This window comes from Phyllopteryx taeniolatus, chromosome 12 (assembly GCF_024500385.1).
Source record: "Phyllopteryx taeniolatus isolate TA_2022b chromosome 12, UOR_Ptae_1.2, whole genome shotgun sequence".
Classification (NCBI taxonomy): Eukaryota; Metazoa; Chordata; class Actinopteri; order Syngnathiformes; family Syngnathidae; genus Phyllopteryx; species Phyllopteryx taeniolatus.
This window is the reverse complement of record NC_084513.1, coordinates 2,906,073-2,933,200: the sequence shown is the minus strand read 5'-3', so window position 1 is coordinate 2,933,200 and position 27,128 is coordinate 2,906,073. Positions and strand designations below refer to the sequence as shown.

Genomic DNA, 27,128 nt, shown 5'->3' with positions numbered 1-27,128 from the left:
TTGATTATTATTATTATTATTATTTTTAGTTTGTGGATATGGATGGAGCTAATTAGATCACTCAGCCCAGCCGTAGCTCGCTGTCAAGCTAGTTGAACAGGAACATGAGCTAATCGGCACTAAACACACACACACACACAAATACGCGTGAATCAGCCACTCGAATGAGCCTGCAAACACAGCCTGGGGCCGGGTCATTTAGCAATGTGCTGTCACTGCATCTGATACCATACACATCTGCAACAATTAACTCCAGTGTAACTGAATCCAGGTGAGATAAGGTGGGTTATTATATTATAATAGAGATAAATTATGCATTTCCATGGTGCCTGGTGTGTCTGTTGTGGAAGAAGGAGTAAACGTCTTTATTGATTGTTGAACATGTTTGGAAACTGCACTTTTGATTGACAGTCCATGAGGCATGAATCAACTTCCCAACCAGTAAATTTTATTTGAAAGGTGTAGTTTGCAGTGTTCCAAAAAAAAAATAAAAAATAAAAATTGGCATATATGTTGACATTGTCTGTATGACCTGGCAGTAGAATATTATTAAAATGATTTTTAAAAAAAGAAAAAAACATCGTCGTCTGGCCACATGTTATATCTCTAATTATAATTTTTTTAACCATTTTAAAAAAAAACTTGCCATGAAAGGAACAGCCTGTCTGAGACTGTGGTAGAAGGCGTGACTGAATAGTGTGTCAATCATGCATACGCAGCAGCTTCGCTGTCGGTACACCCAGCAGCATCGCATGGACTTTTTTATTTGGCCAGATTATTTAACTTCCGTTAGCAACAGACGTTAAAAACAAGGAACTGGACAGCTCTCAAGACAAAACGAAGGTAAACGTTTGTACATTGCATGTCTAGTTCCTGGTCACGTTAGTGAGGGACGTGGCTTTGGTAGGAGACCAATTTATATAAACTAGCTCTTAATGAATCACTTAAAAAAAAGTGTTGATAAACCGTTATTTCTGAATAAACATTTTCAAAGTCCTCAATTTCTAAACGTGACAGAAAAACATTATACAAGCTGCCATATCAGGGATGATGAACATTTTACGCACACTCTAAGCCTTTGCTGTAATATTGGAAAAATTTGCTTGAAAATTGGTCCAATATTATATTGTATTTTTTATGAAGTATATTACTGTAAAACGCAATGCACCATGAGAGCAAAAGCAAAAAAAAGACAGCACTACTGAAATCCCCAATTTTTGACTGTAAACCGCATTGCATCATGGAAAGTATATACCGATAGCCGCCGTTGTTTTCTTCCCAGCAATGAAATGTTTTCCTGCAAGTCAGCAACTTCAATTTGACATCTGTCACCTGACTATAAGTCTCCGGTTTGGTGTCTGGAACTGATGTAAGTCACATTTTTCTTTCTACCTAATGTTGTGTGGAAATGACATTTTGTGTTATATACATTTTGGGGCTTAACATGCGAACACACACACACACATATATATATATATATATATATATATATATATAGATACATACATTTATACATATATATATATATATATAAATTACATAGTGTATACGATATATACTGTATATTACTATATTATATGTACAAATAAATGTCTGACAGTCCCTCGGGCCAACAACAGCCCACTCTTAACATCATGGCCAGTTAATGTATACTGTATTAAACGACTGTCACCTGAAACACAAATTTTTTTGTGGTTGTTTTAGTTTGTTTTTTCTAGACGCTGCTCTGACATAAATGCAGAGAGGGGAACCAAAGCGAGGAATGACAAGGCACCAAGCAAGAAGAGTGGCAGGATGGTGCAAAACTAGGCAGCATCGGTGAATCCACGTCTATTCGCTCATCAAGAAGCTTTACAGTTGTGAAAGTCACTCGTGTTAAGTTTGTCCAATGCTGTGAGACTTTCAATAAAAAAAAAGAAAGAAAAGGATTTCTTGAATTACCTGTCTTTATCGTTGATGATGATGGTGGTGGTGATTATCATAATGATAATAATATGAGATAAAAAAAAATATTATTATCATCAATAATAACAATGGTGATAAAAAAAAACAAAGATTGATGGATACAAATACAGTAAGCATACTGTAAATATACATTTAAGACTGTTAAAAAAAATACATAATATTACTGGAACACTAAAAATACTGTAATTTCTACAGTAAGAAGTTGTATAGTGCACACAGATTACATTAAAAAATAATTTATTATACACTTTATGTTGGGAAATTACTTGGTCAATCAGTTTTGTAATTCATAGTCATTCACAAGAGCTAAAAGATGCAAAAATGCCGCGCATCACACATGTGGTTAAAATACAGCTGCTTCTGATGAATACACATGTCCAGCAAGTGATTTTGTGTGCACGTGAAGCATAAAGAAATGAACCATTCCTCCAATCAATGGCTGAAGTGTTGCTATGAAGCATCATCTCGCCATCACTGCAAGATTAAAACTAACAAACAAACACTGGGAATAACACACACAAAAGGACATGACTAAGGAACCGATTGACACTGACAAACAACATCTGACATCGACAATGAACCAACCAGGACTGAAAGAAACCAGGAATTGAAATACTGTACATGCAAAGTGAGGAGACAACAAAGAACACCTGGACAAGACAGGAAGGAGCTGATAGGTTGACACAAGGCTAAGGGCTGATGAGAACGGGTGGAGACTATAACCAAATGAGCAGACAAGACATGAACATGTGACACAGGAAAACAAACAAAAACTAAACAGAACCATGTCAACAAAAACACAGACGATGACAAAATTAGGTGCCTTTAATCTTCGCGCATGCTGTAAAAAGCAGGCCACACGTTACGCTGACATATTGAAGTGCTTTAAAATGCAGGTCATAATGAGAGAGGTGATAAAAAGTCACGTCAGTATTCCCCAGAGTGGGGAAGTGTGCGCGCCTCGGGGAGGGTTCAGGTGCAGGTTAAAGAGTTCATCAGCGTGGCAGCTATCGTGTGTGTCCCTGGAGACTGAACGCTATTACACCCATAGCCTTCCATACAGCCAAGACTCGCACGCACCAACAAACACGTATGAAGACCACCATCACGTGGCTGAGTACAGCTGTGGTACAGCACATTTGCAGCTACCTTACATTCTTATCGTCCGAAATGGCCGATTGTCCTTTACATTGAAGCACTTTTTTTTTTTTTTTTTTTAGGCCATATGCACCCGTATTACTGTACAGTACAAAATTACTGTTTTGTAGGTTTTTTTTCATGGCCTAAAACACCCAGTACAGGACAAAATTATTGTCAAGAAATAAGAAAAAAAGCTTGAAAATATTTAAAAAATTCATATTCTCTCTGGTCTATTCTGGTCATGGTGACATTGTTGACGTACAGTACTCATCAGGCGGCACGGTGAAGACTGGTTAGCACATCTGCCTTACAGTTCTGAGGACTGGGGTTCAAATCCCGGCCCTGCCTGTGTGGAGTTTGCATGTTCTCCCCGTGCCTGCGTGGGTTTTCTTCGGGCACTCCGGTTTCCTCCCACATCCCAAAAACATGCGTGGTAGGTTAAGTGAAGACTGTAAATTGCCCGTAGGTGAGTGCGAATGGTTGTTTGTTTATATGTGCCCTGCGATTGGCTGGCGATTCAGGGTGTACCCCGCCTCTCGCCCGGAGATAGCTGGGATAGGCTCCAGCACGGCCTAAGCCTAGTGAGGAGAAGCGGTACAGAAAATGGATGGTTGGATTATGTGGAAAACATGCTAAATCTTATGACAGTAAAGTTGTAATATTGTAAGAAAAGAAAAGTACACCTTTACAATAATTTTACATGAATAAAATCCGAAAGTGGAAAAGTGTGAATGTGTGAACTCATTCTTATTCTGTAGACAGGTTTGACCACATGGCATTTGTTTGTCGCCCTGAATTGTCCATTCATGTACACACATAGTGGAAGCGGAGGTGAAAGACCTTTGCCGTCTACTCCCACGCCCTCCCCTCCACTCAGTTTTCTGTTAATTGGGTGAAACAGTTTTTGCTTAATGCAGCTAACAAATTGACAAGTTAATGTCATCCTTGTTTGCTTGCTGTTGTGGTTGGTGGCACTGAGTCATGTGAGCACTTGTGTCTGACACTTGAAGTATGGATGACATCGAGTAAACACAAAATGTCTCCCACAGGAACTTCAAGGATCCTTCATGTCACAAACATGCGGATACTGTATGAAAGGGAATAAGGAGGAGAAAACACATTAATGAGCTTGAGTTAATTCCACTGCCTCTCTATTTGACCTTAAATTGGATATAGTACTTCCAACAAGGAGGTTATATTTCTACAACCCCAATTCCAATGAAGTTGGGACGTTGTGTTAAACATAAATAAAAACAGACTACAATGATTTGCAAATCATGTTCAACCTATATTTAATTGAATACACTACAAAGACAAGATATTTAATGTTCAAACTGATGAACTTTATTGTTTTTAGCAAATAATCATTAACTTGGAGTTTCATGGCTGCAACACGTTCCAAAAAAGCTGGGACAGGGTCATGTTTACCACTGTGTTACATCACCTTTTCTTTTAACAACATTCAATAAACGTTTGGGCACTGAGGACACGAATTGTTGAAGCTTTGTCGGTGGAATTCTTTCCCATTCTTGCTTGATGTACAGCTTCAGCTGTTCAACAGTCCGGGGTCTCCATTGTTGCATTTTACGCATCATAATGCGCCACACAGTTTCAGTGGGAGACAGGTCTATATTTAGTGAGAAAAATGGTGATGTGTTAAATACTTCTTTCAGGTGCTGTGGATGAATATTATTAATAATTAATAACAACACAATATTAATTGTCATTTGGACAAATGTGTTATTTCAGAAGTTTTTATCAAAGTGCTCTCAGTTTCAAAAAGGTCAGTGACCCATTATTTGATTCAATTATACATTTAGAACATTGGCTATGTCTGTATTGAGAATGAGTATGAATAATATTTCACATGGACATAGGTACGTGCGGTAGGTAGGATCCTAAACTGTACTTAAATTAAATTTAATATAATATAATATCTTGGCAAAAGTGATGATGAAAAAGCCTTTAGTGAGGTCACCACTTACAAGAAGAAAGTTGGAGAAATTATGCACAAAACCTCCATATTTTGCTTGAATAAAGTCGTAATAGATTGCATTCTTTGCGCTCGTTGGAGTTCACAGGTAAATTTGGTGGAGGTCTCCTCTTTTTTGAGCGCTATTTTGTTTTAAAGGCCCAAGGACCTTGTTTTAAATCAGTGTCCAAACATGCTTGCTATTTCTGTCTCATAAATTCATAATGGTACCCATGTGTCAATAATCCCACTTTGATCCCACATGAGAGCCTCCAGTCTGTCGATTAAAGTGCCAACACAGTCTTCAGTCTGTCTTGGCTGAATAGGCCAATTCTGACTATTTAAAGACACGGCAGCTTTAAAATGCTGGTTCAAACTCTTCTTAGTTGTTTGCACTTAAAAGGTCCAGGAGTTATGATGAACAACTGTCTAAAGTCGTGTTTTACAACCTTTATTGAGCCAAGGCACCCATACTACATAACAAAAATCTCACAGCACAACACGAAACAAAAATCTCAGAAGTATCCATCCATCCATCCATTTTCTGAGCCGCTTCTCCTCACTCGGGTCGCGGGCGTGCTGGAGCCTATCCCAGCTATCATCGGGCAGGAGGCGGGGTACACCCTGAACTGGTTGCCAGCCAATCGCAGGGCACATACAAACAAACAACCGTTCGCACTCACAGTCATGCCGACGGGCAATTTAGAGTCTCCAATTAATGCATGTTTTTGGGATGTGGGAGGAAACCGGAGTGCCCGGAGAAAACCCACGCAGGCACGGGGAGAACATGCAAACTCCACACAGGCGGGACCGGGGATTGAACCCGGGTCCTCAGAACTGTGTATAATTACCTCCTTAGAAAGTATAATTAATGAAATACAGTATACAGTCTCAATTTTGTTGACTGTGACTATGACCATGACTAGTTTGTTGTATGAATGGCAACAGTTGGATACACAGCTTTATTGTACGTTCTGCCATGTAGTGGAAAAGCAGTTAATTGTTCTGCCTGTCACTACGTGTCGCTGGCATAGATAGAATTTAAAAAATCTGAAAATTTTTAATGAATAAATACAGTGTTCCCTCGCTATAATGTGGTTCACCGATTGCAGATTCAGTGCATTGTGATTTTTTTCATATTCATTTGCCATAGATTTTGATCTGTATGCTGCATAGTTTTGTTTTTTTTAGATAAAATAAACACTTCCTTGCCTAAAACATTTGTTTTATTAATAAAACACATGAAAAGGAATAAAATGGACAAAGTATACAGTACCGCTGTGCATTACTGTATGTTTAAGAGTTTAAAAGGTGTTTAACAGAGTAGAAAGTGTTTATGTATAAAAGTATGGTAGCGGGTAATAGGAGTGTGGGGATGATTAATAAGAGTCTGGTCATATAGCTTTAAAATATGTAAAAATAATGAGAAAAAAATAGGTGCTCACTGCTTCACAGATTGCATTTATATTCATGTTGAACGAGGGATTACTGTACTAATTTTTGGACAAAGTGAAACTGGATAATTTCCCACAGCACCGCTGATGATGTCTCACGGCACACGCAGGTGCCACGGCACCCTGGTTGGGAATCGCTGGTCTAAAGGGCATCAGCAGACACAAAAACACACCCTGTCTGCCTTTTAAAGCTAGCAGCTTCAAAGCCACTTTGAGGGAGATACCAATATGCATCCAATATCAATTCACTGAACGTATGCTTGCCTTAGCACATACAGTATGCAGGGACAAACATCTATCTAAGATCTTTACAGCTAAAAGGAGGTGAAGTTTAATTCTGGATTTAAAGGCCTGCAGTGCATATCACTGTCCAATGAAATGCCTGTAGCCCACAGTTTTGTTTTTATACAAAACAGATTAGTTTAAAATAAAATTAATTACTGTTGTTTTTCAAAAATTTGAAAACCTTTATCACACAAACTACGGGGTCCAGCTCTGACGTTGTGCAGCTGAGTTAGTATAATTGGCCCGACAGAAATGTGACAACAAGCTCAAGACAAAAAACTGGCAGCATGTTGCAATGGAATTGTAAGTGAACTGTTTAAGAAGTTAATGGCAAGAGGGAAGAAGCTGTTGGAATCTCTGCTTGTTTTAGTTTGCATTGTTCGGTAGCGCCTACCTGGGGGAAGGAGCTGGAACAGGTGGTGACCAGGATGTGGAGGGTCCAATAGGATTTTGCACGCTCTTGTCTTAGTTCTGGTAGCGTGCAAGTCCTCATCGGTGGGTAGGGGTATACCGACAATCTTTTCAGCAGTTTTGATTGTCCGTTGCAGTCGGAGTTTGTCCTTTTTTGTAGCAGCACCAAACCAGACTGTGATGGATGAACACAGGACTGATTCGATGACTGCTGTGTAGAAATGCCTCAACATTTCCTGTGGCACGCCGTGCTTCCTCAGAAGCCACAGGAAGTACATCCTGTGCTGGACCTTTTTGAGGATGGAGTAGATGTTGATCTCCCAGTTCAGGTCCTGAAAGACTAATTGCCAAAAATGTGACGGTCTCGACGGTAGACACAAGGCAGCTGGACAGTGTGAAGGGCAGCTGTGGCGAAGGATGCCTCCTGAAGTCCACAATCATCTCTACAGTCTTCAGCATGTTCAGCTCCAGGTTGTGTCGGCCGTACCACAGCTCCAGCCGCTTCACTTCCTGTTGATACGCAGACTCGTCACCATCTTTGATGAGGCCGATGACTGTGGTGTCATCTGCAAACTTCAGGAGTGCGGGTGCGTTGAGGTGCAGTCATTCATGTAGAGAGAGAAGAGTAGCGGAGAGAGGACACAACTTTGGGGCGCCCCGGTGCTGGTGGTGCGTGTAGATGAAGTAGTGTCCCCCAGCCTGACCTGCTGTGTCCTGCCCGTCAGGAACTTGTAAATCTATTGGCAGATGGCAGGCGAGACGCTGAGCTGGAGAAGCTTGGAAAGCTTGGAGAACCTTGGAGATTAGAGTTATAGACGACAGTCATCAAACTTCTGCGCCATTAACTGCCCAAATGCAATTACATAACCTCACGTCCTGAAATTTGCCATCACCCATCTGTCAAGAAATGAAGGTTTCAATGTGGCAGCAATCAGAGAAAATCTCTTAGAAGGCTTCATTTTCGAAGGACCCTGGAAATGACCAAAATTAACCTAAGACGACGGTTTTAAACCAAAATGGCCGACTTGTGTGTTTCCAGGCATGTGTGGCTGAGACTTTTTTGTGGGTCTGCTCATGATACACATGCTTAGCAAAGTTCATCCTACTCAGTGGAATTGAATTTGGATACTACATTTTCAAAAAATTTCAAGGGCGCGTTACCAAGCCAATTTTGCAGAGTTTAGGCCTACAATTTTCACCAGGGTGTACAAAAGTATGTCGAAGTGCTGACACAGCAGTCCACATGAGCTCTGAAGTGACCCTCCACACATTTTCAGTGAGATAACATTTTTACTCTGGAGAGGGTCACCTGGCAAAAACACAAAAAGATCAAGTAAAAGTGTTATCTCCTCCTGTACGTGCACTCCCAGCAGCATGCCCCTTTGTAGTAGTGCTCACCACTCTCTACAGTGGTCCATTTCAAGTGACCCAAGGTCACCATTTGACAATATGTCTGCATGTGGGCTACACGGTGACTCATTCCGACCATGTTATACTAACACTTAAGGTATAATACTGTAGCTCTTATATTATGATATTAGAACAAATCGCTGAGTAGTTTCGTTTCATCTCTTCACTATCCAGTAAGAGTGTCCGCCTGCATTTTGCATGAGGCCTTAACAGCCATGAAATCGTAGCAAATTCATATGAAATATACACGTACATCTCAATAAATTAAAATACTGTCAAAAGCTAAATTTAGTTAGGTAGTTCAATTATAAAAATGAAACTTACAGAGATGTAATGAGATGAAATAATAATAATAATAATTTATTCATCTTCCATACCGCTTATCCTCACAAGGGGCGTGGGGGGTGCTGGAGCCTATCCCAGCTGACTCTGTGCGAGAGGCGGGGTACACCCTGAACTGGTCGCCAGCCAATCACAGGGCACATAGGAACAAACAACCATTCCCACTCACATTCACACCTACGGGCAATTTAGAGTCTTCAATTAACCTAAATCTTTATTCATTGTAAGGAATTTTACAAAGATAAATCATTTGAAAACTTTTTCCACCATTAATGTGACCAAGAATTTGGACAACTCAACTGATTTATTTTTATATCTTTTTTAGGGTGGAGGTGAAAATAACCAACTGATATAACCTTGAATGTGATTGACTTGGACTTGACGTTTAACTTTGGTTGCACAAGGATGCACTACCTCTTATAACTGGCATGTGGCTGTGTTCAGATGTGACATCATTTTCAAACTCATGTTCAATGGGAGTGCACACACTGGCACCATTGAAATTTTAGAGTGGAAAAAAAACAACAACACATGCATAGGGCGGTGCAGAAACATTATTTGCTTTATCAACTGAAATGAGTGAATGAAGAAGCTGTTTGCTGACCAGACTTACTGATAGTGTGTGTGTGTGTGAGAGAGAGAAAGGGAGAGAGTGACAGAGAGAGAGAGAGAGAGAGAAAGAGAGTGAGAGAGAGAACAGAATGTACCACACAAGATGCATGTTTAACAGTTACTTGTGACCATAAAATAGTGCTAATGTTGCCATATGCACAGCCAAAACAACAGCAAAAACATCTGCAACTCACCACAAAGTATTTTCTCAAGTTGGAAGTGGGATGAAATAGTAATAGAAAGTTTGGGCGGTGACAAAACTGCACGTTAAAGCTGTTGTTTTTCGTAAGTTGTAATGTAAACACGCACGGCTCACTTTTATTGGCCCGCGAAACCCAATGAAGACTTTGTGTGCGGACATGTGACTTTCTTGTGTCATTTGATTGGTGAACTCAAAGATCAACGTGGTAATCTTGGGCTGGAGCAACTGTGCACGATGCGGAAGTCGAAAACTAAAGTCTCAAAATAGTTTAGGCGCGCAATTATTGATAAATGAAAGTAGCGAGCGACATGTAAATTCTTGTCACCGAGTAAAAAGTACCGTTTCCTCTTAACATAAATACTCGAGTAAAAGTAAAAAGTATGCGTCATTAAAACTAATCTGACAAGTACAGTTTTTATCCAAAATGTTACTTGAGTAAATGTAACGAAGTAAATGTAACGCTGGGGGTGATCAAGAAAGCAATTAGTCACACTTAAATCTTGAAATGCTTTATTACTGAAGAACACATTCTTTATCATGCAATGTTGGTGCATATAAAGTGCTGTTACTTATGCTACATAAATCCTTGATTACATACATTCCTATTTAACATACAATGAGGAAATCAAAGTTTAAAAAGAAAAATTGCCACATGCTCACAACTGCATAATCAGTTAAGATAGTCAGTGTGATAGATTACGATCAACAAGAGCAGTCGGGTTGGGCATCATTTGAATTTGAGCGATTAGGGGGCCCGATTCCGGTTCCTCATCTCGATTCCGGTTCCAAATGATTCGATTCCAATTCTTTTAGGGGGCTGCGTCAAACATTTTTGCATGGATTAAATAAAGTGTGTCCAAACTATGAACATGCATGAATGAAAAAGAGTAATGAATGGAACCAAATGCTCTGTGAAATGTTGATTCCTTTCCCTACCCACCGGTGAGGCACAAGGTTAGTGTCTGTGATACTGTGAGATAACATTTATATGAAATTTGTCCCAATTCATTGTGATGTCAAGTTGCTACGGTGAAGTTTTAGCCCAGTGTTAAGCTTTTTTTCTGTCATCGGCTCTTATGTTGGTTTGAAGACTAAAATAAACGCTAAAAACCATCAGTGCATAAGTGCAACCCACAATATAATCTTAATTCAAGTGTTGCACTCAGGTGGTCATTTATTTTAACATAGTTAAGACACAATTTTGTTCGCCGCTGCCGTTGGGCGCAAGCATGCGCGTTCTCCTTCGTTGGTTTTCGCAACTTTCTTCTTCGGGGTCGGCGGACTGTATGCATCGAAACTGGGAACCGACATTTTTAAAATTTGAACGATTCCGGGAGAATCTGAATGTTAGTCCCGGTTCCAATTGGTTCTCAACTCTCGATGCCCAACCCTACAGAGCAGTGGCAGCATACAACTGCTTTGGAGCAAGGACATCTTTAACCACTGCCTCTGCCTTTGTTCTGCCTATAGTAGAATTTTTGATTCTGGTAGACTCTTTTGATTACATTTATGTGCACAGTTAGCACTGTTGAAGCTGAGGTTGTGTTTGACTGTGAGGTACACTTGTGTCACGTGAGGTTGCCAGGTTTTTTAATTGTTTTGTTTTCATGTAAACAGACAGTGCTCTCTATTCAGAAAATCCACGTCATATCTGCATTTTAGGTTGTGGTTAATGACACAGATTAAATGTTTAATATTACTATTTCACTAGTGTTATTTGGAGCAGTAAATATTCATGAAATCATCCATACATACAATTGATTGGTCCTTACCCATGTATTTACCCTTGAGGGATTATAAATACACAATAAATTGAATTCCAAATTATCATAAGCATATACTGCACATACCAGAAGTGCTACATACATTGGGAGCAGTAAAAATTTAAAATCCGCTGCCAAGTTCATTCGACCAGAGCGGGATCTCGCATCTCTCGCCATGACAAGCTTGCTGCCCTGAGTATTTCCTGTTTTATTTTGCTCATTATTGTAGGATTAGTATGTGACAGACATTTGTATTGCACATTAATGAAAATACGGAAAAAAACGCGTCGCGTATTGGCGACATTTAATGGCCAAATAAGGGACGACTCGGTAGTTTACGGGACTGGTGGCAACCCTAGGATTGCGAAGGTGTACCCAATGGTTCGACCAATGAGGATAGTCGACTGTTCATGGATATGAAATATATGGTATCAGTATGGAGGGTGTTTCAATAATATGAGTATTGGATTGACCTTTAAATTGTGAGGGGAGAGGAGCATATACTGTACAGTGTATTATGAAGTTTATTCATTAAAAAAATAAATAAATAAAAGAATCTCATTCACAAACACACAGACAAACAAACGCACACGCACGCACATACAAATGTTTCCTCCCTTCCCATCAAAGTCAGCCAAGGCCTGATTAATGAATTTCTCTCAAGAGAGACCCTGAGCATTCATTATTCTGTGATGTGGGGTGTGCAGAATGATTTTTCTTCCCCGAGCTGGTCGGAAAACAGTCAGTGCCGATCATTGTAATTGTTGAACTTCTTTAATGTTTCCAGTAGCAAATCCTTATGCGTGCGATCAACAAAGAGTTGGGACGAGTGACGGCCTCAATAATTGCCAAGTGAAACAGCACACTTGCCAATTCACACTGTTGCCAGACACAAATCAAGGAGCAACACTGAAATGATGAGAAGAGTCTGACACCACAGTGTAGTTACCAGATAAACTAACAGTTAACCCTAGCTTCCTCTATTTCTTCTTCTGCTGCGCGTTATTAGGATTTTCAGGCAGGACGCGGCCTGCTCCAATATTACTGGCTCCAGGACACGCGCCTCTGCACTATGATTGGCTGCTGTATCCCTGTAGAACACGCTCGACTGCTTCCAGATGGGAAAAGATGTGCTGTATGTGCCTTAAGTGTGGCAGCATTAATATGTTTCCCACTAAACCTAACCTTAACACATCCTAAACCGCCTTATTCCCTAACCCTAAACCTTGTGATACATGTTTGGGATGTTCATCTCGTTACATTTGCGTAGCCTGCCGTTCCTGTGATGCAGGAGCCAAACTAGTTCTCACAGGTCAGTCTTGGTACTGCAACATATATCAGGTATGGGGCTTCGGACTCATGACTGTGGGTGGAGATATTGTTGTATGTGTGGTGTGCTGTTTTTGTGCTTCCATGTACACCACCACACACTATAAGACCAATCAGAACACACATGACATTTTTTTATGGGTGGGATCTCTTACATTTAAAAAATCAGGATGTTTAACATCGGCATGTTTGTACCCTGTTTTTACTCTCCACCAGGGGATTGAAACAAATTGTTGTCCTGGGTTACATCCACGTTATAGTTTACCTCAAAGGGCCGCTGTGACTGTGAAAATCATATAAATGTAGAATCACTTATTACATATACACAATCTACACTGAATTTGATAGTTCTTATGTTATAACAAAAAAAAAAACTGAAGTTGTGAAAAATTGTGCAAACCTATTACAGTACATTGCTTAAGTATACAGTTGAGGTATTTAGTGGGAAAAGGGATTTGTTCATCAGGATCTGTTAAAATTGAAAATAACTTGGTACATATGTTATGCCAAAATGAAATGAAGGACTCAATTTTGCTGGAAACATGAAGTAAACTTTTTCAGACAAGACCCGGGCCTTGAGTATGAAACCTGTTCTCTACACCCAGGTTTGTCCCAACCTATTCCGAACACATTACCCTGAAACAGCTCTTGAAGAAAATGATTACTGCATACCTCGGCTAGAGAAGGAAAACCAGAAATCGTCATCTTTTACACGTCAGTGGTTAGGTGTTTGTAGCACTGGCACGGGCAGAAAAGTATTGGTTTTTCCAAGAGTGCTTTGGGCCCAATACCTTGAATAATTCCCTCGTTAGCGAAGACAGCGGACATTGACATGATCTCCGGAAACACAATGTACAAGGGCTTTGACTCTCAAGTATAAAGATACATTTCACTTAAGGGTGGCTCAGCTCTGCTCATTTGCCATTTCATTCAAAAACGCTTTGACCTCACTTGACGTGCCAAGCAGACAGGACGTTCATTATAACCAAGTATGCCACTTCTAAGTTGCAGAGGTAAAGAATGGGAAGGACAAGAACATTTGGACCACCGCTGAACAAATGTGTTGAAAGGAGGAACGAACACGAGAATGGTTTCCATGGCAACAAGAAACTACATGCTCTCCCAGTCTTTACCCTTTGGCTACAGAAAAACCTGTTGGATTGTGTTTGTTTCCTTTGTTGTTTACCTACATGATTGATCACTGATCCTTTTAGATTAGGGGATCACCCCAAGACCCCGAGCGACTTTGAGCAGCATTGCAATGTGATTGGATGTTTAGTTCTGTGATTGACCCCAGTGCGCTATTGCCTTTATGTTCACGAAAGATCTTATAGGTAGGTAGTATTATGAATGAGGAAACAATATCTCACTTGTCTAACTCACACATTGTCTTTTGATTGACTTGGAGTCAGATGAGGAATGACAATGCTAATACATGTGATAAACATGGGAGCGATAGTTGGAAATTTCCTCAGAATTAAGTACTGTATGCTGTAGTGGCCACATTTTCTTCGGCTACAGTCCTGACACAACCCACCCATTTTTATCTGGACTTGGGTCCGGGTGTGGCTGGGAATGAGTACATTGACCGGGAATAGAACCGGCACCATCTGCGTAAACGGCAGCAACATGTACCACTATATTACCAGTGCATGAAAATTGTATTCTTATACTTATATTATTCGTGGGAGAATGTGCAGACTTGCAAATGAAGTATTTTGTGACTTTAGTGGGCTTTTGTGCATATATTGTAAAGAATACAATAAACAACAATACACAACACACGCGCACACACATGAGCACCACCTTCGCTGATTTAATTTACTGTACTGTATACAAACATACACACACATGCATAAACAGAATATAAAAAGACAAGGTCTCTGTTAAGTGATCAATATGCAAAATCAGTTTCAACGTGCCTACCCATTTATTTATGTGCCTGCAGGCTATTAACTGAATAGGCGCTGGCAGAAATACACATAAATGCATTGACAAGCGTCCTCTGCTGATTGCCAATTATCAAGTAGAGAGTGTAGCCATGAAGGAGATAAACACACTGCCGATGTTGTCATGGCCCATGGACGAGGCAATTAAAGTGAAGTCAGTCAGGTTTGGTGATAGCTGTCTGCAGTGTTTATATCACATGTTCAATGCAAATCACATGATAATACGACTGAGCAGATTGGGAGCAGCAGTGTACTCTGTATGACAAATGAGTAATAATTACTATGCAATTGGGAATGGCAAACAGTATTTAAATAAATTGATTGTATATATACCGAAGTGAATGTGATCAGAAGTAAGAATAGACATTCGTTCACCCATCCTAATATGCGGAATCAGGTGTTCCAATCACTTCCATTGCCACATGTGTGCAAAAAAACAAGCATATATATATATATATATATATATATATATATTTCTGATTGAATGATAACCATCACAGCTTTTCTCTTTGCCATTACTGATACGCTTCTGTGATGGCATCAAAAAATAAACTTGTGGAGTTTATTCCTTAAATGCTAACTGAGTTGAAGTCTCATGATATTTGCTCTTCACTGGCACACATTATCGTCATGGTTCAACCTTCCATCCATCCATTTTCTGAGCCGCTTCTCCTCACGCGGGTCGCGGGCGTGCTGGAGCCTATCCCAGCTATCATCGGGCAGGAGGCGGGGTACACCCTGAACTGGTTGCCAGCCAATCGCAGGGCACATACAAACAAACAACCATTCGCACTCACATTCACACCTACGGGCAATTTAGAGTCTCCAATTAATGCATGTTTTTGGGATGTGGGAGGAAACCGGAGTGCCCGGAGAAAACCCACGCAGGCACGGAGAGAACATGCAAACTTATCGTTCCCTTGTCGGGTGCCCCTATCCGCCCTCCTTTCCAACAAACAAGGGACACTCTCCCGCCCTCCGGCTGGGCGGGGACTGGTTGCATTGCGGGCGCTGCGCATTGGGGGGGGCGCCTTGCTCTCCTGTGGGTGGCCGGGCATGTGGGGCGGTGGGTGGGGTGGGGGGGTTAGCTGGGGGGGTGGCATTGGGTCCCTGCGGCCCCCACTGAGTGGCCGGTTGTCGGGGCGCCTCGTGGGGCTGGCGGACCGCCCTGGGTCCCTCGGTGTGGGACGTGTCCCGTCCGCCGTGTTGCTCTCTGGTGGACCCTTGGGCCTGATCCCACCTCTCGATTGATTGGGTGGGGTCTTCAACTGCCGCGGTGCTGATATATATATATATATATATAATTTTTTTTCTGGTTTAGAATTATTAACACCCCTAGGACTTTCACTGGGTGTGGGGTCACCCACTTACTGCGACAAATAACTCATGAATATGCAAATCGCTTGCGTATCCCCTCACTTATACTCTTGTCCTGTAGACGTTTATAATTCACATAATTAATGCCACCACACTTCAGCTTTACAGTCGGGTTCACGACCCTTGTCCTCCATGCTTCTTCTCCTGTCCTTGTCCTGTTCTATCTTGTCCTGTCCTTCCCTCACAGGGTGTAGAACTACAGCCCCATGCAACACTCATATTTAAAGTTTCATTGTTGTTGATAATGTCATGATTTACTTCTCTCATCCTGTTTACAATTAGTGCTTTGTCTTTTGTCTGTGTTTCTCTCTCCCTTCTAGAAACTTTGTTCTGTTGGACTGATCAAGTCTGATTCTCAATAAACCTCAATTATAATACCACAGCGGAAGCTTAAAAACTCCACTGTGACACAGTAAAACTGTTCCGGCATAAACCTGATGCAGATTTTCTATTCTGCTTGACCTAACAGCCGAACAGGACAAAAAAAAAACAAAAAAAAGGAAAGCTAGCTTGGCCGTGTTGTATACGACATAATGTAAAAAATAAAACAAGAGTTCTTGCTTGGACATGTAATAAGACTGGGTTACAAAAAAAAAAAAAAAAATTGTCATTTTTTTCATCTGATGTAGGACAATTTTGCATTGCTGAATCTGAAAAAGACATCCGTTACTCTTTTTTAGGTCAGGGTTTTATGCCAAGTACCTCGAAATTGAATGTGATGTCATCATTATTCAACATTTAGGGCATGAACCCCCGTTTATTTGAAGCTCTGAAGCAAAAATACATTTACATGTAAACAAAAACGTGACCCTAGCTCAAAAAGTTGACCTTATTGTGCAAAACCAATGTGATATTTGGATTCAGCAAATCAACAATGTCCTACAAGAGCTAAAACTATTTAAAAAATAATTTGTTGTTAAGCAGTGTAATCCTTAAAGTTTGTTCAAGATTTATTGCATCTGACATGGGCACACATTTTGATGTGGGCTGTCTTGTCTTGTGTCTCAGACAGCAACTTTGTGCTGGGCAATGCACAAGTGCAGTCGCTCTACCCCATCGTGTACTGCTCGGATGGCTTCTGCGAGCTCACGGGCTACGCTCGTGCTGAGCTCATGCAAAAGAGCTGCGCCTGCCACTTCTTGTACGGCCCCGAGACCAGCGACCGCTTCACGGCGCAGATCCAAGGAGCCCTGGACGAGCGGCGTGAGTTCAAGACCGAACTGGTGTTTTACAAGAAAGAAGGTGCGTCATACCATAACTCCAGCTATCCCTTTTCTGTATCGCTTATCCTCATTAGGGTCACGGGGGACTTTGGGCGAGAGATAAACATCCAACCACACTTACATTCACACCTAAGGAAGCATAGCAGGGGTCACCAACATGGTGCATGCAGGCAACAGGGAGCAGCCAAGGACCATATGAGCAGCCTGCGGGCCCGCTCTAAAATGGGACATTGTAATTTCCTAGGATTGTTGTAGAAGTGATCATTTCAAATTAAAACACTTGCAGAGATTTATAGAAATAAAGTATTGCATATTGATTTATCTTTTTCCTCCTTTGGTAAATCATTGTTGATAATCAGTGAGAAATCAAGAAATGCAGCCCAGCACAAGGCAGTGCAAACTGTAGGCCGGTCCCAAGCCCTGATAAATGCAGAGGGTTGCATCAGGAACGGCATCTGGCTTAAAACTTTGCCAAACAAATATGAGTGTTCATCCAAAGAATTCCTTCCTGGATCGGTCGTAGCCCGGGTTAACAACATCCGCCACCGGCGCCGTTAAACCTCTGGGCTCTGGTGAAAATTCAGCAACTGTGGGTCGAAGACGAAGGAGAGGTGGAAAGCGCCTTCTTAGGCAGAAGGAGAAGATGAAAGCACACAGCCTAGAACTGAATGTGGGGACTTTGAATGTTGGGACGATGACAGGAAAAGCTCACGAGTTGGTTGGCATGATGATTAGGAGAAAGTTGGGTACATTGTGTGTCCAGGAGAGCAGGTGGAAAGGCAGTAAGGGTAGAGGTTTAGGGGCAGGGTTCAAATTATTTTACCATGGTATAAATGGGAAGATAAATTGAGTAGGGGTTATTTTAAAGGAAGATTTAGCTAAGAATGTCTTGGAGGTGAAAAGAGTATCAGATCGAGGGATGAGGCTGAAACCTGAAATTGAGGGTGTTATGTATAATGTGACTAGTGGCTATGCCCCACAGGTAGGATGTGACCTTGAGGTGAAAGACAAATTCTGGAAGGAGCTAGACGAAGTAGTTCTGAGCATCCCAGACAGAGAGAGAGTCGTGATTGGGCAGATTGTAATGGACATGTTGGTGAAGGAAATAGGGGTGATGAAGAAGTGATGAGTAAGTACCGCATCCAGGAAAGGAACTTGGATGGTCAGATGGTGGCTAAACACCATAGGATGGTGGTGTGTAAGATGACTGGTGGTGGGAAGGAAGATTAAGAAGACAAAGGCAGAGCAGAGAATCATGTGGTGGAAGCTGAGAGACGAAGAGTGTTGTGCGACTTTTTGAGAAGAGGTGAGACAGGTTCTTGGTGGAGAGGAGGAGCTTCCAGAAGACAATCACTACAGCCACGGTGATCAGAGAGACAGGCAGGAGAGTACTTGGTGTATCTTCTCGTAGCAAAGGGGAGGAGACTTGGTGGTGGAACCTCAAAGTATAGGAAATCATACAAGGAAAATGGTTAGCTCAGAAGAAGTGGGACACTGAGAGAACCGAGGAGAGAAGAAAGGAATACATGGAGATGCGAAGTTGGGTGAAGGCAGAGGTGGCAAAGGCCAAACGAGGCATATGCTGACATGTACACCAGGTTAGACACTAAAGAAGGAGAAAATGATCTATACAAGTTGGCCAGGCAGAGGGATAGAGATGGGAAGGATGTGCAGCAGGTTAGGGTGATTAAGGATAGAGATGGAAGTGTGTTGACTGGTGCCAGTAGTGTGCTAAATAGATGGAAAAAATACTTCGAGGGGTTGATGAATGAGGAAAATGATGGAGAAGGAAGAGTACAAGAGTGGTGGACCAGGAAGTGGCAATTGTTAGTAAGGGGAAAGTTAGAAAGGCACTAAAGAGGATGAAAAATGGAAAGGCAGTTGGTCCTGATGACATTCCTGTGGAGGTATGGAAGCATCTAAGAGAGGTGGCTGTGGAGTTTTTGACCAGCTTGTTTAACAGAATTCTAGCAGGTGAGAAGATGCCTGAGGAATGGAGGAAAAGTGTGCTGGTACCCATGTTTAAGAACAATTGTGATGTGCAGAGCTGTGGGAACTATAGAGGAATAAAGTTGATGAGCCACAAAATGAAGTTATGGTGAAGAGTAGTGGAGGGAAGACTCAGGACAGAAGTGAGTATTTGGGAGCAACATTATGGTTTCATGCATAGAATGAGTACGACAGAGGCATCATATGTCTTGAGAGTGGTGTTGGAAAAGTACAGAAAAGGTCAGAAGGAGCTACATTGTGTCTTTGTAGATGACAGCCTATGACAGAGTACCCAGAGAGGAACTGTGGTACTTCATACGGAAGTCTAGAGTGACAGAGAAGTATGTTAGAATAATACAGGACATGTATGAGGGCAGCAGAACAGTGGTGAGGTGTGCTGTATGTGTGACAGAGGAGTTTAAGGTGGAAGTGGATCTGCATCAGAGATCAGCCCTGAGCCCCTTTCTGTTTGCAGTGGTGATGGATAGGCTGTTGGATGAGGAATCCTGTGAACCATGATGTTTGCAGATGACATTGTCATTTGCAGTGAAAGCAGGGAGCAGGTGGAGGAACAGTTAGAAAGGTGGAGGCACACACTGGAAATGAGAGGAATGAAGATTAGTAAAACTGAATAAATGTGCATGAATGAGAGGGGTGGAGGGGGAAGAGTGAGCTGCCAGACAAGAGAGCTAGAGGAAAACCAAAGAGAAGGTTGATGGATGTAGTGAGGGAAGACATGAGGGCTGTTGGTGTTAGAGAGGAGGATGCAGGAGATAGGCTTATATGGAAAACGATGACACGCTGTGGCGACCCCTAACGGGATAAGCCGAAAGGAAAATAAGATTGTGAGAACTCATTAAGACGACCAGTGTCTTTACATCAAAGTTATTTGAGCAATTTTTAAAATTTCAGAAGTTTACCAAAGTACCCAAGAAGTAGCTCTCAGCCTCAAAACCCAATGTAGGGTCACAGTGTTTCCATTGCAGCGCGTTGGAAGATGTTCTGTTCCCAATCTCTTGGTGTGCGGTGAAGAATCCACCCCCGTGTTTTTTTTTAAGATGGAGTACCCAGATAAAATCCACACAAGCACGATGAGAATTTGTAAACTGTGAAGGAGTTGGATTTTTGTGGTGTTATAGGCAACAGGTGGACCCAAATTCAGGGAAGCAGGGGAACCAGACATGGGAGCAGGCATATTCTTAAAGAAGAAAAAAAAAAAAGCCAAACATGGAACTTGGAATCATCAAAATATTAAAACTAAGAAAGTCCAAATAGGGGGAATAGACTCATCACAAGGAGAAGCATGACAGTAAATATGTACAAAAAACTGACGGGACAACGAGGCACACCAAGACAAGACACGAGTGGCTGGATGGAGACGATTGGTGGTTGACACAAGGAACAGGGCTGACGAGAACAGGTGGGGACAAAACCCCAACAACGCGACAAGACAAGAACAAGTGACACAGAAAAACATGACATATGAAAAAAACCTAAATCTAATCTAAATAAAGTAAACAAAAACACAGATCATGACATAAACTCCACAGAGGAATTGGAACTGCCAACCTCCCAACCGTGAGGCAGACATGCCAATCACTCTTCCACTGTGCCGCATATCCTCATAATTAATTCACGAAAAAGTTATGTGAGCTAAAAAAGGGTACTATAGCGTGACAGAAAAAAATGCTGCATATATAAGACAGCTGGACATGTTTTGATTCATGAATCAAAGGAGGAATTACTCAAAATGAAACTACTTAAAACAGGATCTGTTATGCTAGTGTCTCAGAAAAATGTAGTTTTTTTCAGCACACAAAGAAAAAAACTGATGTTTTTAAACCATTAATGTCTCTCAAGTCACTTTTTTTTCACAAGACCGAGGGAGTACTTTTCATATATACTGTACTTGAACACTGCATGTGGATGGAACGCCAATGTACAAATAATTATATATCTGTTGTTTTTAATCAAAGTTTGGTTATGTCAACGGGGGGTGGCATTGGGTCGGGGCGCCTCGGTGGGGCGGTGGACCGCCCTGGATCCCTCGGTGTGGGACGTGTCCCGTCCACCGGGCTGCTCTCGGGTGGAGTCCTGGGCCCGACGCTGCCTCTCGATTGAGTGGGTGGGGTCTTCAGTCCCCGCGTGCAGGCGCAGCAATTACTGGACACTTCTGACAGTCATTGTGCACACAAAACCATGTCAATTCACTTGCATGTGTCCGCAGACGCACAGCCCTGGGACTTATTCGCTGGGTGTGGGGCCACTCACCCATTGGGACAAATAACTTGTGACTATGTGAATTTCTTGGGTACATCCTCGCTCACACTCTGGTCTTATAGGAATGTATAATTTACACAGCCACTCCCACCAGACTTCAGCTATACAGCCAGGTTCATAACCCTTGTCCTGTATGCTTCCCCTCCTGTCCAGTCCTTTCCTATCTTGTCCTGTCCTTCTTTCACAGGATGTAGCACTACTGCACCATACAACAATCATAAGTAATGTGTCATTATTCTATGTATATAATGATTTACTTTCCTCATCTTGTTTACAGCTAGTGCTTTGTCTGTTCTTGTCTTCTTTTCCTATATCATCAGCTATTCAGTCACATTTATGAATAATTTAGATTTCAATGAAGCCGTGCATGTTTTTGGAAGGTGTGAGGAACCTAGAGTAACAGGAGATAACCAAGGCATGCACATTGAGAACATGCAAACTCCATCAAACTGTGAGACAGATGTGCTAACCACTCACCCACTTTGCGGCCCATGGAAAAAAATATTTGCTAAATATACATTTTTCCACATTGGAGTCAATTTCCTGGTGAATGTATATTGAAGCAATAACAGCACACATACTGTATATTACAGCAAAGCCACTGTTTTCGATGAGTCGCTGTACAGACTTTCACTCTTGTACATGTGTTTGCTAATCATTGCAGGAATTGAGGAAGACTGCAGAGCACACCATAGAAAATACTGGCAAAATCATTTGTTCTGTTTGCCTTTTTATTCAGTAAATATAATCACTGCACTGATGCAACCCTTCACTAAATATTTAACCACCCATTTTTTAATTGTCTCATCATCATAATCCCCTCTTTCATTCCTGACAAATACTAGTTGAAAACAAAACAGAAGCTGCATCGTGTTGCTACTGTTTACCCTTTTATTCCAGGCAAACAAGGACAATATGTCTAATGATTTTATTCAGGCACTCTGTCCTCTTGCATTATTCAGACGCCTAATCTACTCTGTGTTAGTAAAACCATGCAGGAAACAGTATCCATAACTGCCACGCATCATCTCCTGAGGGATTACGGGCGAGTAACATGAAACCAAAACAAAAGCATTGCCGGTGCAGGAATAGTCTGTACTAACCGGCAAGATAGAGGCTATGTCTGATTTGCAGCATCCTGGCAAAAGAAAATGACTATAAACTGAACCAATATGTCATGAAGCTAATACAGTACCAAAAATATTGTCTTTGCTGGTTCTAGTTAGGAATGGAGCAGCAGCACTCTGGAACATTTGGAGATTTTGGCGGGAGCCTGGCAACAGAAAGTGACCATCAACTGAATCTAGACATTATGAAATAATGCGCTAACTTCTCTGCATTGAGATTTTTAGGGGGAGCAACAAAGGCAGTACGTAATGGGGCGATCTGTTATGCCTGTGGAGTACAAAACATTACGGGCAGAACTAAAGCTAGAGCTCTAGAGCCAACTGGCTTTGTTTTTCTGTTCTCGTATGGATTGTTATTTTTCATCTTCTTTCCTATATATCTTTGTTATGAAACATCCATCCATCCATTTTCTGAGCCGCTTCTCCTCACTAGGGTCGCGGGCGTGCTGGAGCCTATCCCAGCTGTCATCGGGCAGGAGGCGGGGTACACCCTGAACTGGTTGCCAGCCAATCGCAGGGCACATAGGAACAAACAACCATTCGCACTCATGCCTACGGGCAATTTAGAGTCTCCAATTCATGCATGTTTTTGGGATGTGGGAGGAAACCGGAGTGCCCGGAGAAAACCCACGCAGGCACGGGGAGAACATGCAAACTTCACACAGGCGGGGCCGGGGATTGAACCCAGGTCCTCAGAACTGTGAGGCTGACGCTCTAACCAGTCGGCCACCGTGCCGCCTGTTATGAAACAGACTCAAATAAAATCATATGCTTTGTATGTATGTACACTGCTCACGAAAGGATATTCAGATTTTGAGTACAATTTCGGGATGAACCTAAAATGCACTATGACCTTTACGGGTGGACTTAATTTGACCTTCTCTAGACTTTTAAATACACATGTCCATCTGTTTAATGTTTCAGCACTTTTTGCACAACCTCCTGTTCTCCAACAAGGAAATATGCAACCCATAAATGAATGTGGTTGGATGTTTGGTGGTGGTCCAAGGGGGCGTAGGCGCAGAATGGCACCCGCGCTTCTGTCAGACTGCCCCAGGGCACCCGCGGCTACATAAGTAGCTTACCACCACTAGGTGTGACTGTGGAATGAATGAATAATGTATGCAATTGTAAAGCGTCTTTGAGTGTCTAGAAAAGTGCTATATACTGTAAGTGTAATGCATTATTGCATTTAGGTTCAACCTGAAATTTAACCTGCAAGCCATATGCATTTATGTGGAGTGGACTGGATGTTTCTGATCCTCGTTTTGTGTGCAGGTACACAGTTCTGGTGTCTTCTGGACATCGTGCCCATCAAGAACGAGAAGGGCGAGGTGGTCCTCTTCCTGGTGTCCCATAAAGACATCACTGACAAGAAGAAGGACCAAGATCCGGAACAAGGACCTGACACAGGTGAGCGACCCGGGTTTAAATTCCAGTATCGGATATTCATATAGATAAGGACTTCAATTGGGACCAGATGGTGATGCATTCTAGATGTTTTGAAAATATAAAAATGCAGACTGGTATCTTATATGCCAATATTCTATACTCTGACTCTAAAACACGTTCCCTGTGGTGAATCAATTAAAAGTGCTTTTCGCACTGCCTGTTCATTTTCTGCCATTTTTTCTGTGCTGCTTCTATGAATAAATGGCAACCTCACAGAAAGGGAGGACGTAATCAACCAGGTGGCATTATTCAGGCTTCTGCAGTATTATCAGAGCTGGAAATGGAGACAGGATGCCACCTGTGTGTAAAGGAATTCCGCGATGCCCGGAACGGAGTGTGAAGTTCTGTACAACAACAATTTGTTGCGGCAATATCCCGTCTTCCCTGGGCTCTGTGGAAAAGGCACGTTTATTTATTTAAAACATTTTTTTTTTTTGCAGTATGGCTATGTGAAATATACAACAAAAAAACGGGTGTGAGCCTCTGCTTGCCCTCGCACAGAGCGCATTAAATCACTTCCTTAATAATTTAAAATGTACAGTATGTTCAACCTTCCCCCGCCTCTCCTGAGGATGTAGTGGATATTGTGAAACTAAAGGAGCAAACTACACTCCTCCCCAAGGCCTCTATTTTTATTTACGCTGTCCTCCTTGCAATCCAAAGTGGATTATTGATAAACAAAGCCCTTGTCGCGTCTCATGTGAAGTGATCCTTACTATTATGCGTTGGTATGGCATGGCATACATCAGTGAGTGTGAGATCCATTGAGGCCAATTCACGACTCCTCTGTTTTACACAAATATTTATTTTGCCTTGATGGCATGACGTTGTTTTTTTCTTGAATGCTCTGGTTCGCTCTGGTTCATAATAAATTCTTCTGAGGTGGCCATTTAACACAAAGAGCCTGGGCAAAGGAGAGAGAAAGACGATGGAGGGATTGCGGTTAGGATGCAATAAGTTAATATTACTTCTATTACTATTACAGTACTATTAATATGATAATAAATGTTGTTGTGGATGGAATAACATCTACACTACCGTTCGAAGGTTTTAGAACACTCCAATTTTGCCAGGTTTTTTGCGGTTCAATGTCTCATTGTACTCTCATTCAAATGAAAGCACATAACAAAAACAGTTCCAAAAAGAAATCATGGAATCAATCTATAAATGCATTCAAAACCTTTGACTCGATAAATTAGCCACCTTAGGCAGATATAAGAACCAAACACAATTGCAGCATTCTTTCTACAATGGAAATCAATTATTCTTGAAAAGGAATTGGACTTCATTGGACTTGAACTGTTGTAACTGTTTCATCAATAATTTTATGACCATTAATCAGCTGTTCACCAACTTAAAATGAGAAGTAAGAAGCCATGGCGGCACACTGATCAACTTCCTCTATAGATAGAGGGAAGCTATTCAAGCACACATTTCGTTTTGTCAACAATCTAAAGGTGTTGCTCTGTTTGGTTGAGCCTGTTTGCGTTCTACAGATGAGGAGACGGGTCTGGAGGTGCATCAGGTGACCCGGCCCCCCGGCTTCAACGCCAACCGCCGCCGCAGCCGGGCCGTCCTCTATCACCTTTCGGGGCACCTGCAGAAGCAAGACAAGAGCAAACTCAAGCTCAACAATGTGAGTCCCAAATATGATTCTACATTGTTTGAAGTCCAAGTTATGATATCACTTTTAAATACATGATATAAACTTTATTGCCACACCATTAGGTACACCTCCACTTTAAAGAGGTGTGTGTGAGTCATACTGTCCCAATTTCTGATTGAATGATAACCATCACAGCTTTTCTCTTTGCCATTACTGATACGCTTCTGTGATGGCATCAAAAAATAAACTTGTGGAGTTTATTCCTTAAATGCTAACTGAGTTGAAGTCTCATGATATTTGCTCTTCACTGGCACACATTATCGTCATGGTTCAACCTTCCATCCATCCATTTTCTGAGCCGCTTCTCCTCACGCGGGTCGCGGGCGTGCTGGAGCCTATCCCAGCTGTCATCGGGCAGGAGGCGGGGTACACCCTGAACTGGTTGCCAGCCAATCGCAGGTCACATAGAAACAAACAACCATTCGCACTCACAGTCATGCCTATGGGCAATTTAGAGTCTCCAATTAATGCATGTTTTTGGGATGTGGGAGGAAACCGGAGTGCCCGGAGAAAACCCACGCAGGCACGGGGAGAACATGCAAACTCCACACAGGCGGGGCCGGGGATTGAACCCGGCTCCTCAGAACTGTGAGGCTTACGCTCTAACCAGTCGGCCACCGTGCCGCATGGTTCAACCTCTGATTATAATTTTTTTTTTGGGTGGGGATTATGTTTCCCAAAAATGTTGGGTTGACAGCAAATTGTGCCATGATTAGAGGTTCCACTTTATTTTCAAGGCCCTGGCACAGAGATGCCCATGCAAGAAATTGAACAGTTTGAAGCAACCATATTGGACAAAGTCCTGGGCTCGTACTTTGACTAACTCCTACAATGAAATTCACCATCTATCTCTTAGTGTACTGTAATATATGTTCCCAGCATGCATTGTAATATTCATGGCTCCATAGTGTTTAAGCATTTCAGGTTAAATAAGAAGCCTATATAACAAGAGACACATGCAAGAAAATACGATAATACGAGAAAGAAAATATTCATAAAAATCTGTTGTGTAGAAATACTGAACACTAACAATGCGGCACCGTTGCAGAAAAGCATTGTTGTATATGCTTCTATTATATACAGTACATGTGGGTTTGGTAGAAGGAATATGTTTCCATTGGAGGTAGCTCATTGTAGAGGTTAAGAGTCAGGAGCCAATTGCTGCTTTCACAGCATCACC

General features: G+C 41.8%; 1 protein-coding gene across 1 annotated transcript in view; it reads left to right on the top strand.

Annotated features, from left to right (window-relative positions):
• The window catches only part of kcnh3 (potassium voltage-gated channel, subfamily H (eag-related), member 3), a 152,045-nt gene that overhangs the window by 70,257 nt on the left and 54,660 nt on the right, over nt 1–27,128 (top strand). Inside the window, exons 2-4 of the mRNA XM_061792815.1 lie at nt 17,220–17,453; nt 24,109–24,243; nt 25,779–25,918. Coding sequence (XP_061648799.1) covers nt 17,220–17,453; nt 24,109–24,243; nt 25,779–25,918 — 509 coding nt within the window. The remainder of the gene's footprint in view (nt 1–17,219; nt 17,454–24,108; nt 24,244–25,778; nt 25,919–27,128) is intronic.